Source organism: Hermetia illucens, chromosome 3, assembly GCF_905115235.1.
Source record: "Hermetia illucens chromosome 3, iHerIll2.2.curated.20191125, whole genome shotgun sequence".
Taxonomy (NCBI): Eukaryota; Metazoa; Arthropoda; class Insecta; order Diptera; family Stratiomyidae; genus Hermetia; species Hermetia illucens.
In genome coordinates this window covers 80,279,426-80,293,553 of record NC_051851.1, presented here as the reverse complement: position 1 = coordinate 80,293,553, position 14,128 = coordinate 80,279,426, and the positions used below count along the sequence as shown (strand labels likewise).

At 42.0% G+C, this 14,128-nt stretch overlaps 1 protein-coding gene across 1 annotated transcript in view; it reads right to left on the bottom strand.

The window, feature by feature from the left end:
* Positions 1 to 3,073: 3,073 nt before the first annotated feature.
* Positions 3,074 to 14,128, bottom strand: part of LOC119651131 (octopamine receptor Oamb) — a 348,125-nt gene continuing 337,070 nt past the window's right edge. The window contains exon 6 of the mRNA XM_038054525.1: positions 3,074 to 9,132. Within this exon, the coding sequence (XP_037910453.1) occupies positions 8,285 to 9,132 (848 nt within the window). The 3' untranslated portion in view covers positions 3,074 to 8,284. The remainder of the gene's footprint in view (positions 9,133 to 14,128) is intronic.

Below are 14,128 nucleotides of genomic sequence, written 5' to 3'. Positions count from 1 at the left end.
GAACACGTTGAGCATTGTCTTTTTTCACGATTGTCACTCGCTGATCTAACATTTCCGTTCGGTATCACACTCAAAATTATTTTTCGTCCCCTGTTATCAGTCTGTCCAATGTTGGGTCTGCTTGTTTCATCTAATTTCTGGCACTTCAATAAAGTCTGCTCCTTCATTGCACTCGACGTAGTTTTCGGTGCCATTTTCGGCGGACTTCCAAATTTGAAGATCACCTCTCTCCAATCAGCCAAATAGTTATTTGTCGCTCTTTCTCCAAAACTTGATACATTTTTGATACCATTTACTCTGTTTGTAATGTTAACGGACACCCGACCTTCCCGAAACCTCATGTCACTGCAGGCTTTTCGAAGCATTTCGTCTTCGACTCGCTTTCAACCACTTTCACACAAAAGTTTATCGAACAACGCTGATCCAAAATCTAGTTTACATTTTCCTCAACGAGGGTGCAGTAGGTATCTCTGGGTAATCTTTCCTCAACAACTGCCTACAAGTAACTGATACTGGCCTCGTTTCGAACATTAGTTACACTACAGGATAACAGAACCTTGTAGGAGGCATTGTGCTCGTCCGATATTATTAACCTGATTTGACTCAGGTATTCATTCTCAGCTGAGTCAACTGGCATCCGACATCCAGTCACGATAACAAATCCCTCTACCCCAGTAAGATTTGAACCGAACGTCAAAAAGGACGGTCATCTAATAAAACAGTGAGCGCGCTATATCTCTTGTCACCAAGCAACAATAATACGTAACAGTGTTATGACCACTCCAACATTTGTGACCAGCACCAGATAGGAGGTACAAGATATAACTCTAGGAAATACCCTAATGAACGGAATAGTCAGAAATTGGAGGGTGTCGGATGAACCCTCCATGTCTGATGACAGGATAATCAGATTCGACATTGAGGGTAACTCCGAAATAGAAAGCATAATAAGGAATCCCAGGAGAACGGATAGGGAATCCTATGTAACGCATATGAGTAATCACATTGTCCACCTTCAAGGGGGCGGTGACATCAGGAGTGAACTGGAACTAGAAACAGTGGTGGAAAGCCTCACGTCATTGACGCGTATGAGGCCAGCTGTCCGGCTAAGACAGTTAAGTCATCAAGGGATGTACCATGGTGGAACAAGAACCTGGCCAAAATGACAACAGAGGCGTGAAAACTCTTCAACCGGGCAAAACAAACCGGGGATTGGCAGAGATACAAAAATGCACTGACTGCGTATAGTAGCGATCAGGGAAGCAAAATGGAACAGCTTCAGGAAATTCTGTGAAGGGATTGAACAGATCACAGAAGCAACCAGGTTGTGCAAGGCTGTAGCCAAAGACGAGGGAATATCATCTGTCTGTTTGAAAAGGAAGATGGGACATTCACCGAGAATAAAGAAGACAGAGGACATCTGCTTCTCAGAACTCATTTCCCGGGGTGCTACCCCACGGTGGCAGGCGACAACATTCTGCCTGACACCCCAACAACGAATAAAAAGAGAAGGGAGGGGAGCTGGAAACTAGCAAAAGCGGTATGCTCAGAAGCTAGGCTAAGATGGGCAGTGGGAACTTTTAAACCACTTAAATCTCCCGGAGTAGATGGCATTTGCCCAGCACTTATCCAGAGAGGCCTAGAAATTATCTTAGAGCCTCTTCTGAGGGTGGTAAAGAGGAACATGGCACTGGGATACATACCAAAGGTATGGATGTGGAGTATGGTAGTGGATGAACTCCTGGACGTGTTAATAAATACTGGAATACAAGTCCAGGGTTATGCGGAGGACTTTGTTATAATTTGTACTGGCAAATATTAAGATACCCTATGTGATAGAATCCAAACTGGACTAAGGGCTACTAGTGCCTAGTGCACGAAGGTGGGACTGAGGATTAACCCAGCCAAAACCACCTTAGTACCATTCACTAGGAGGCGTAAGCTTGATCACCTGAAAGCCATAACATTACATGATATGGAGGTGAAACGAGAAACAGAGGTCAAATATTTGTGAATTACTCTAGACCAAAAATTACTCTGGAAGATACATGTCGGAAACACTTGTCGGAAAGCCACGAGGCTCTGATGACTTGCAGATCCATAGCAGGAAAAAAATGGGGTTGCAGCCCGAAGATACTACTTTGGATATATACTGCAATAGTAAGGCCAATGATCACCTATGGAGCGGTAATCTGGGCAGAAAGAACCTAACTTAATACTCAAGCCAAGGAATTACATAAGCTCCAAAGGCTGGCTTGCGTGTGTAACAGTGGGGCAATGAGAACATGTCCAACGGCATCCCTGGAGGTCCTTCTGGAATTAACTCCTCTCCATCTGCACATACAGATGCAGGTAAGGAGGGCAGTATGCAGGATGGCCGGTAGTACGGGTGAGGCGGGGAACTGCCTAAATCGAAGGAAAATTGATATTCTTTCTAGGCGGTATCCGGAATTACTGATACCAAGGGATAACATGACAACTAGGTTTCACTTCGATAAGAAGTTTGAAACACGTTGGAGTAACAAGGTAAACTGGGAGAGCGTGGCTGAGCCAATGGGCAGATACACTAGCATATTCCAGGCAACGAGGCAGCGGACGTACTAGCCAGGAAGGGAGCAGGGACGCATTTACACGGGCCAGAACCCTTCTGTGGAATCGGAAATGGTTTCATGGCTATGAATCTAAGAAGAGGAACGGTTGAGGGAACTATACTGGGCGGGCTTACCAGGGATGAAGCAGTCCAGGGTGCTTATTGGGGATACGAACCCGTACGCACAAAGGCTTGCTTAAACCTCACCAAAGAGAACCTCCGAATCATAATGGGAATTCTCGCTGTCATTGTCGGCTGAACTATCACGTAGGGAATCTAGGGATATCTACGGACACAGGTTTTGCAGGTTTTGTGAGGAGTATGACGAAACCTCTATACCCATCCTGGGACAGTGTCCGTCACTTGTGCAAAGTAGGTCGAGGCATCTGGGAGAACACTTAATACCAGATGCAAAGTTGAAAGATTTGGAAGTAGGTATCATACTAAAGTTCCTGACGGTTATAGGCCTGCTTGAGATATTATGATCAATAGGTACACTATAACCAGTAAAAGGGGCACAATAGCAGGTTAAGGACGCGGTGCGACTTTCCATTAACAGAATAATAATAATAATGTTGTGACAATAAAGGATGCACATCACATTTACACAAAGACGGAACACTTTTCTGGCACAAGGCATAGTTTCTAAGTGGACCTCGCATGACTATATTTGGCGACAAAAAATGTGCACCCTCTTGTGCATGTATGGAGACATTCCTTAAATTCGACGTAGATTGATGTAACTCACTGTATGCATGAGCGCTCATAGTTTTCATCTTTCCAGCAAATTTGACATTAATCGCTACTACCGTTTTCGAGGAAAATGCGTATGACAGAAAGAGAGACGGTAATAACTATCGTTGGTATGAAGGCCTTGTAGCATGTTGGAGTACTTCATTCAAGTCCGTAACGGTGCACAACAGTACACTGTAGAAGGCAATGTGGTCAGCATTGCGGTCGCCCAAGATTATTACCCTGATTTAACTCAGGTACCCATTCACAGCTGAGTCGACTGGTACGAGTGAGATTTGAACCGCGACCTTTCGTATGAGAACCCAGTGTTCTAGTCGCTGAGGAGCGTACACAGACAAACAGTAAACACAGTAAGGTTTTACTTCACACAAAACCTTAATAAACACCTGCTGCCAGTCGCTAAAACCGCCAACCAGAGTCTCCAGGTGCTTTTCTGCTGACTGACGAAGAGAATTCGGTTCAATGGCCATGTATGACATGTTCCTTGGCTACTTGATAAATTGTAAGGTATATTATATCCATATCTCCATCATCGTCTCTTAGGATGTACAATTCTTCGAAAATGCGAAATCGAATAAAATTATAGAAAGATCTGGCCAATTGCGAAGACTAAATTAGTCTTTGAAAATATTTGGATTCATGCCAACCAACGCTAGACCTACCTTTTAGCGCTGATTGCGAAAATGACTTGCAGGTTGCCTCCACGAATCTGTCAATTTTCTCTATTAAAAACGCTGTAGGAGCTGAGTTCTGTCTTGGAATCAAAATTTCTGGCACGACACTACATCCGATGTCGAAGAGGACGAACGACTTCAAACCATTCCATATACCCTTTGCGTCAGGAGCTATCGTCAAAAAGAGAGCATAGTACCGATGCCGAAGGCGCGAAACTTACATACTGCTAGCTTGAAGGATCTTTAATTTATCGCATTCAAGTGACACCAAATGCCATGTCGCAGAAGGAGGAGGATGATCCCCTGCCGGTGGTTAGTACTAAGATTTTCAAGGAAAACCTCGATCATGCAATAACTGAATGTGAAGTAATTGAGAGGTATAATGCTGCCTTAACAATGCTGAGTGTAACGAAGAAAGATTCGTGGTTGGCGGGGAAACGTGCAGTCTTCATAATTTTTCAAAACCACGTCAAAATACATATGCGTTTCAGAGTTTCTGGATCGAGCTACTTCCCATCAGACGACACTCCGGCTGAAGTTGACTAACTGGTGTGCAGCGAAAAGAACACGCGAGTCTTTTGCGGAGTTAGACTTGGTGCTTACAAACCGGGGACTATATCCACTTTTCGAAAAACAGGGTCGGGCTCAATAGTTTATTTGACATATACAGCTTTGGCGTGGAGAACGGTTTGGTTTGTCAGCGATCGGCGACGTGACCATGTGCGTCCCATATAGTTTGGAAATCGGGGATGATCTGCAAAACCGTTTAAAGACGATGCATTAATATATATGCTATAGGGAGGTCAAAATCCCGATGGTAAGACTTCAAAAACGTGGTACAAATGATGATATACATTATGCGAGCATGCGATGCTACATGCCGAGCCGCCGAATATTGGTAAATAAGCGGTCAAATTCTTATCGATGGAACGGAGAAACCGCAGAATTACGGAATGCATGCTTTCGAACAAGAGGAATCTCTCAACGATCTAGAGGGACACCAAACATCGGCGAGAAATTGAAAGTATATGCGAATCTTTGAGGTAGGCTTAAGCTACGCACCATGAAGCGAGAATGCTTCCAGAAACTGGTTATTTCGGGAATGGTCCCGATGGTAATTGTAGCAAGTGAGGTCTGTGCGAGAATGTATCTTCCTGAAAAGAATGCAGAATACCGAAGTGTGGCAAAGTGGGAGCAACAGTGAATTGGATTGCCAAGTAGCGGCTAGGTCCACAGTCTGATTCCCCGTATTTAGGAGTGGATTCAGCGACGACACGGTGAGATTAACTACCACCTGTCCCAATTTCTGCTAGGGCACCGCGGTTACAGAAAGTATCTGCCGCGATTCAGGCTGTACGATTTTTCTTTTTGCCTTAAACGCAATTGTACACTAGAGGCCCCGGAGCATGTCATGTTCCACGATTTTGCTCAGAGAGAATGAGCCTGGAGAAGCCATCACAATATCGTCAGGAAAACGCTGAAATCGGAGTAAACTAGTTTACTGTGAACTTTTTAATCGAAAAGATTCAGTGTGTTATTTCGGAGCTGGAAAAGCGTAGCGCGCGGTAAGCGAGAAACCTACACGCTGCTGCAACCTGATGTGACAGTATATTTCCAAGATTTTTACCTCTAATTATAAAAAAATAGACGACAGGGGATCAGACAGAAGACACAAAACACAAAACTTTTCAAAACAAAAAAATGTTTTTGGCAGTGTAAATCATGCAAATCTGCCTATGCGGCTCGGAAGTTAAACCAAAATGGATAGTAGGAACTTTTAAATCAATCAAATCACTCGGAGCGAATAGTATCCCCCAGCATTAGTATAAAGGCCCCCTTGTGATAGTGGCACGATATATGGGGAAAAACGGATCTTTATTTTGAAATAAAACAGTGAAATAGTGGAAAAAGTCCTCAAACAATACTCGTGCATCAGAACTAAGGTTTTTATCAATTATATCCATACATCATCATGCCTTCTCAGAAGAGATAACTAATACTGAAATAGAAGAATTCGGCTAGTGACATTGTATTAATATGAAAAGGTATGTGATAAAATTGAGATTATGAATTACTGTTAATTGCTGAGGGCTGAGTATTAACCCAGCCAAGACCGCCAGTCACTATGAATCGCAAGAATGTTCACTTGGGAGCCAATTAATTTCAAGAGAATAAAGTTAAACAGGAAGGAGACATCAAATATTTAGTAATTAGAAGACACACGGCGGAAAGATATGTAGGAGAGCTACAAGAATATGCATAAATGATTTACTGGTTCACAGGAGCACTACGGGGAGGGGAGGAATACTACGTTGGAAAATACTGCAGTGGTGCGGCCAATGACCTATACGACGGTTATCTGGGCATGTAAAACCGAAAGCAACACAACAGCCAGGGAAATTTATAAACTTTAAAGACTGGCCTGTCTGTGTACCACTGGGGTGATGAGAATATACTCTACGACATCTGTGGAGTTTCTTCTGAGATTGGGGTATCAGTAGCAACACCTATGTCGAAATAATATTAATATTCTCTCTAGTCAGTGTGTTGAATTATTGATAAACGATGATGAACAGGGCGGACTTAGATCAATCAGCAACTGACATATCTCTCACAGCAGAGGGTGCGGCCACGGGGTCATTGGTCGAAGGAAAGCATCCTTCGAACCAATTTAAGCATGTATGCCTACTTTAACCTTGACAGGTAACCAAGTGGAAGAACATTGTGATCGTAACTGACAGTCTGTTGAGATACTTAGTTGCAACCAGATAATCTCTAGACTGGTATGGGAGGACTATATATGACTAGCTCATGCAATAGGGTTAGATACTCAGGATCAGAGCATTTTGGTTTAGCAAACAGTGAGGTAGCTCCTGAAGGAGGAAAGTTTGGCGAGAACCCTTCTGTGCAAACGGGATAAGGAACCTTTGAGTGAAATTTGCTCGCAATGGAACAGTCTATAGTGATCATTGCGAAATATGAACCAAAGCGGTTCTTAAATCTCACCACCATAGTAGAAATAAACATAGGGGACTGCAGTCCAAAATACCAATTGGAGAAGCCAGAATTATCTGACACTATCATCAGAAACTGTAGGTTGAGCGATCCAGCTTCCTTACATTTTCCGGGGTAACGTTTGGATAATCCATCTGAGAGGGTACTTAATACCAAACGTAAGATTGAAATCTTTAGAAGTAGTACATACCTTATTGCATGTTTCAGTTGCGTACTACTTTTACCATAAACAGGGCATAATGGTTCCCTTCCCTGACGCTTATTTAAATTATTTGTCAGTGGTGAGAGTGCGAACAGTTACAAAAATAAACATTATGAATCGGCCATAGCTTAGAAATAATCCACCTTTGATTCTAGGTTGACATAACTTAATTTGTAGCAAATTTACCTCAAATATACCTTTCCCAAGGAACAAGTCGAAGTTTCCATCATTCTGTATATCAGCATATACATAATTTTGTGAAAGGAAGATACATTTTTTTCTGAAATTATAGAAATTCAAATTTTTCCTAATTTCTTCTTTTATTTAGACGAAAATTATAAAAAAAAAGTCCTTAACTAAACTTCAAACACAGCAATACGACAACTCGCATATATTTCCACATATCTAATTTTAATATTTTATTTATCTAACAAGCGATTAGCGCTTACCCACTTATTATTTGCTATTGCCCCTATCGATGGTCCAATACGCAAAATATTTACAAATATTATCAGGTATTTTTGACTTTTGACTCCTTTCTTACAAAATAGCTGTGAAGGAATTTACAAAATGTTTATGAAAGTAACAAAAATAGATACAGTAACCATTACAGATAACAGAATTTAGTCAGTTTCAGTATGAGGAGAGTAGCATAGAAGCTCAAGCAAGGATTCCATTGAAATATTCGAAATATTACGGAATTCTTAATTATACGGTATTTGAAAAAAATGCATGAGTGGTACTTCGGAGTAGGAAAGATCTGAAACCATTTCAATTTGAATTGCATATTGAAAGCAAGTTCGGTTTTACCCCATTTCTGAGCTTCCTTGCCAGCCTCCGATTATACATCAAAAGTGACCACTAAAGTTTATCTGTCAGAATCAACGAATTATTGCTAGCCTTCCTACTACTATTACTTGTGCAGTCCGTATATAAGTACGCCGTAGATTCCATAACCAGCGGATGGCATATTTCGTAGACGGGTTGCTTCAAACTTGACTTCCGGGGCCCTGGACTAGACGAGGAACTAATGCTGGGCCCGAACGAACGTCATCTCGAGTCTGACATCTCACCCAGATGATCACTTTCCTCGCCTAAAGAGTGGGCCGCCGCACTTGGGGATATACTCGGGGTGCGCACCCCTGCATGTCGAATTTGCGACATGTCAGACCCTCGTCTCGATGTTTTCTGTGACAGGCGTTGATTCGAACAGAAACATCTGCAAATAACTCGCTTGAACGCAAATCGGAAGTCCTTTGAAAATAGTGCATATATCATCGGGTTCACGGCTGAATTGCAGTAGCCCAGCCAGAACAGAATGGAAAACAGTAACGGGTCGATGCATTCCTCGCAAAAGCCGCGAACCACATACATTGTGAAGAACGGCAGCCAACAAAGGATGAAAAGTCCAACAATAATTGCAAGTGTTTTGGCGGCTTTCGTTTCCATTCGAAACCTCTTAACCTGCGCTTTTATGTTCCTCTTTCCCATTTTCTTGCTAGGTCTTGGCGAATTGCCTGATTTACTAGAATCGCCCTTGCCGCCGACCTGTAAATAACCGTCCTTGTGCGAGTGTCGAAACAACTGTGACGAAGTTGTCTCCTTCCCATTTGGCGAGGTGTAGTGAACGGAATAAAGGACATTGGTAGCAGCATTTGATTGTGACAAATCATGAACATTCTCGGATGAGGGATACGAAACGGAAATTTTAATTTTCTCATGTTTCCGTGTCGCGAAGCGTGAAAGACGCTCAGGCGATGGGGTTCCTAGGGTTGTTGTCGTGCTATGGGTGCTACCGTTGCTGTGTAGCGAGTCATGCTGGTTAGATGAGCCACGTCCACGATGAATTCGTAGTGTTAGACGCTGCTCATCGAAACGATTACCGATGCCTTTGGATCCTGGGGAGAGAAGAAATTGATATTAACATTTTTTGTTTTGATATTAAAATTTGTTGATAGTATAAGAGAGTTAGATTTCATTTGGAGTGATTGACAGTGGAATTTTAGCTAATTTCATTTGAATGATTGACACATTTTAGTGCTACGTTAAGTGTTGAGTCACTCAAGTCATTTTCTTAGTAAAATGGAAAGACCACCACAAAAACCTGTCATTCTATAAAATGGAAAACAATACTTCGAAAACAACGCTTTTATTAGTAAATAAAGTCTTCCATTTAAAACTGGTTAGGCTAATAGAAACGTTAACAGTTAACTTACTCTAAGGTTAAATATTTAGATCACGTGTTGATCCTTGATTTGAATCAGCATTTGGGAAAAGTCGCCAACAACTTTACCCAAGGGCAAGCTTGATGGTAACAAAGTGGTCATCAATATTCTTAGATGGGACGACAGCCCGAACGCGTGGCTTGTATTCGACAGTAGCGACATGCAAGTGACTGTAAGCGAACATCAACTGATGGTCCCTTCCGACACGTTTTTGTTACGCTTATACATTGTTTCGATCTGTTGAATCCCAACTGACCCTGTGACCTTATACCAAGCCCTGTGCTCGACAAGGGTGTCGTCGACATTTTCACCTTATTGATATGCAGTGGTATCAAACACATATGTATCGTTAGCTATTTCAGTTTCACTTCGAAATGACTGGGAGGTTGAGTCAGAATAGCATTGAGTGCCGCCACTTATTGCTCCAATAATACTTAGGCATTTGACCCTTTGAATTTGCACCAGTTCAGTCTCGGCCACTAGATGATGCATTCACACATAAAAACCTCCAGGTCATATCTGTCGCAGTGGTAGAACAGCAGAGAAATCTGCAGAATTTCTGACATTATTACTGGATATGGTGCTTGAACCTGTCTGTGACAGCATAGCCAAGGTAAAACTGTTCACGGCCATGACAGCATTCGGTATGGCGACGAAATTGATAAGACTGACAGGGTTGACCCTAACCGCTGTGCGAGGTCAGATAAAAGCAGCAGGATCACCGTCGAGACCATTCACCATCAACAACTGTCTAAGACAAGGGGATACCCTATCATGCATCCTCTTTAACCTGACCCTGGAGAAAGTGATTCGCGACATGCAAGAGGCACCATCCTCTTTAAGTCCATCCATGCTGACGATATCGACATAATGGGAAGAACAACCCCGAGCAGGCGGCGCGAGATATCAGGCTGTACATTAATGAAGGGCAAGAAAGCAAGACGAAGTATATGGTGGCAACGTCAGCGCCAAAGAACAAAAAACCAACAACATCGAATCGCCCTGGTCGAATGAAAACAATACACATGGAAAACAACAACTTTGAGACAGTTCAAAAGTTCTCGTATCTAGAGTCAAAAATCGCAACCGGTAACGGCTATAAGGATGATATCCGCGCACGGTTATTGGCAGCCAACAGAGCCTGTTTCACCTTACAAAAACTGTTTCGCTCGAAATATCTCACCATAGGGTCAAAGCTCTTACTATACAAGACTATGATCTTGCCAGTCCTTATGTATTCCTTGGAAATTTCGGTTCTTAGCAAAAAAAACTGCGAACGCTTGGCCGTGTTCGAGAGAAGAATCCTCCGAAGAATTTTGGCCCTGTCCTCCGAAGAATTTTGGCCCTGTATCTATGAGCAATTCCCCGACCGTCAGGTTGTGAATGAAATCCGGCTCAACAGGTTGCGGTGGGTGGGTCGCTTAATCCGTATGGATGAGGATCCAGCCCGGAAAGTCTATAAGGACAATACCTATGGTAGAAAGGAAGACGATGCTGACTCTGTCTGAGATGGAACGATGGCGTAGATGAGGATACCAGGCAGCTTTTAGGGATATCGGCGCAAAACCGGGGTGTCTGCAGTTCCTTACTAAGGCAGGCTTAGACCGGATACCGGTTGTTGTGCCGATGATGATGTTGATGGTGTTCCGACGTTAGCCTAGAATGAATATGTACTCCTAAATACTTGACTGTTTGAGCCAGGTGGATGTCTGCCCTTGATAAGGTTGGTGGCGTGTAGCTACCTCACCTAACATTCCTAGTAAACATAACAAGCTCAGTCTTCTTAGCGATATGCGTGAGTCCATTGCAGAGGAACTAAATGTGCGTTACATACAGGGGTGAATTCAAGCTCCCTGAAAATATCTTAATAAATATTACGGCTAAATCATCACCAAATTCCTGCGGAAAGTCCTTTATGTTCTCCAGTTTTTATAGCAAGGTGTCCATTACCAGAAGCCATAATAGATGGAAAGAATCCTTTCTGGAAGTCAACCTCCTCCTACCTCCTAGACCTATCTCAGTAGACTTCCGTTTGACGGGTATATGGATTTTTCTTCACTTCAGAATGCGAAGCATGCACTTGAAGCAAATGGGTAGCTGTTTCATCACCGCCCTTTTTAACTTCCCACTCTGCAAAGGTAGATAGATCTGCACGTTACGTTATTTGACAAGGCGTTTCAGCTTTAATGTCGCCTCGAGAGAACTTCGCAAGAGCATTTTCATGATGATCGTTTAGCCAACCTTAAGCCGTTGTTGAGAGTTTTTGAATCTCTTTCTACTAGTAGTAGACTCTAATAAGGGACCGAATCAGAATACACCCTTGTCGTTCTCCTCTATTTTGCGAAATCCAAGTTCCGCCATATTATTTCACCCTTCTTTGGCGTATTAAGTGAAAGTTAAGTTATTTTCGAAAGCTTTTTCATACAAGTTGTGATAATCTGGGTTTTTTTCTTTCAATACCCGCCATGGATTTTTTGCGCCCCCATGGGTGGTAGCTCGGCGCTCAGGTCTATTTTCTACGTCATCCACTCTGTCTTCCGCAATTTTTGGAGGGGGATCCATGGACATTACGAAAAAAAGGCGCCTGCGATATCGATGACCTCTCACCTGACCACGCTGAAGAAGGTGGGTTCATAGCCCAAATTTATTATAATAATCTAGATTCTCTCGCCTTGATATTGGTACTTCCATGGAATATATGATGCCCTTAACATCACATCCTGTAATTACTCTTTACTTTTCTCATATTGGATAGCTCTAATGGAACTGGGAACTTTGTCTTCATCTTTGTGAAAATAAGGAGAGGATCAAAGAGTCTCCTCATCTTTCTGTTGGTTCTTTATGGTTTGTTTGGCAGCTATGGTGTTGGCTTCAGAGAGGTAGTTAACTAAGGTGGCAGATGCAAGAAGATGCAAGGTCTTTTAAAACCACTAGCCTATCAGAAGTTTAAACTAATGATTTTCCCCACAACAACCCATGGTTCCAATATCTTTTTCTCAAAAGCTGAGCAACTAACATTCTCTATATTCTCACATTTACATCCATGGTTGTACTCTCAATTTACTAAGTGAGGCTAAGGACTCATGGACCGCACTACCCACAGTTGGCATCTACCTGTGTATATTTTAATTCCATAAGCGCAAAGTACTCTTCAAATATTTGGATTGCTCGCTCTGAAAATATCAACTGTCCCAAGTGATTTGCAACTCAAATTTATCCTTTCATCCAAGCAGCTCAGCCACAGAGTCAATCAAGCAAGAATTAAAGTTTTCCAAGCCTTTAGGTAAGAAAACTGTTTAAAATTTACTTTGCATTCAATGAATAGCTGAGCAACGCCTTGAATTATTATTTGTGAAATTGTTTAACATGAAATTGTGCCAGTCACTACACGACTTTACTATGGATCTGAACATTTCCTGTAAATAACTTTCGAGTTAGGAGTTACTTACGAGCACTCCCTGTTTGCGCAAAATAGCTCCAAGGCAGCTTTGATTTAATTACTGAAGTTAAATTGGTAGGTCCTACGGTCGTAAAGAAAAGTTGTCGTGATTTTAATTAGAACATTCCTTATAAGAGTTTATGCAAAAGTTTACAATCTTGACCTTATCACACGGTATGTTGCCTGGTGAAAGTTTGTGTTTTACGTTTACATTAGTAACGCTGCTTTGAGTTACTTCGGTCCTGTTTGGAAGTCAGTCAGGGTGGGCGTCGTTCTCACTTGTTGATTTTATTAAAATGAGTCTTGGTTAATTGAGTTATTATTTTCCGAAGTTGTGCAGTGAACTGAAAGCGTTTTTCAATGTCCTGCCAGATGGTTGTGTGAATAGGAAACGAAGTCTTATGACAACTTTGATCTATTTTATGAATACATAATCATTTAGTGTGAAAGTTTGGTTCAACGGCCACTGAATAATTTTCGGATCCCACGCACATTAAAATTCACTTCTTATTATATTTGGAATGATTTCCCATTTCCTTGTTCTTTCATTTGAAAATGTGGGGTCGCTGAACTATTGGAATATATCTTTCATCAACGGTCGTTGTTATCTGTCCGCCTCCACTTCCTCATTCAAAATGGGCTCTCGGGTGGAATATGCCTGATTCTAGTACTATTGTAGTATTTTGGAGGTGTTTATTCATATAGATTGGGATTGAACTGAATTGATACCCGACCGAAGGGGTCGGAATACATTGGAGGGTGAAATCAAAGATATTGTTATGAAGGAAAAAATACATGCTAAAGATACATATACGCATATTCATGTACATTTTACTTCAGCTGGCATTACGCAAGCACTTATGAATTCAAATTATTAACTAAATGGAACTTAAGATAAGCTTCTTCTGCTGGCAACAGATACCAACTCTCTATTTGTCCATCTCTCTACCTACACTCTTAAAGAAGTCAAATAAAGCAGGCCAACTATGTACTACAGTTTGTTTGTTAACAGCAGCTTTAACAAGCTTCCTACCACTTTTGCAATTAATACGTTGTTACGATCTGAAATAAACTTGCATTGGTTGTTCAACCAAATATAGCAATACACCATTACCTACCTTGTTTGAGAAAATACTAAAAAATAGATAGAAGCAGTACTTGTCTTGCTGTCAGGCATCCACACATCTAGGAAGGAAGACCTCTACACAATCGATGGGCAGATGGTATGTG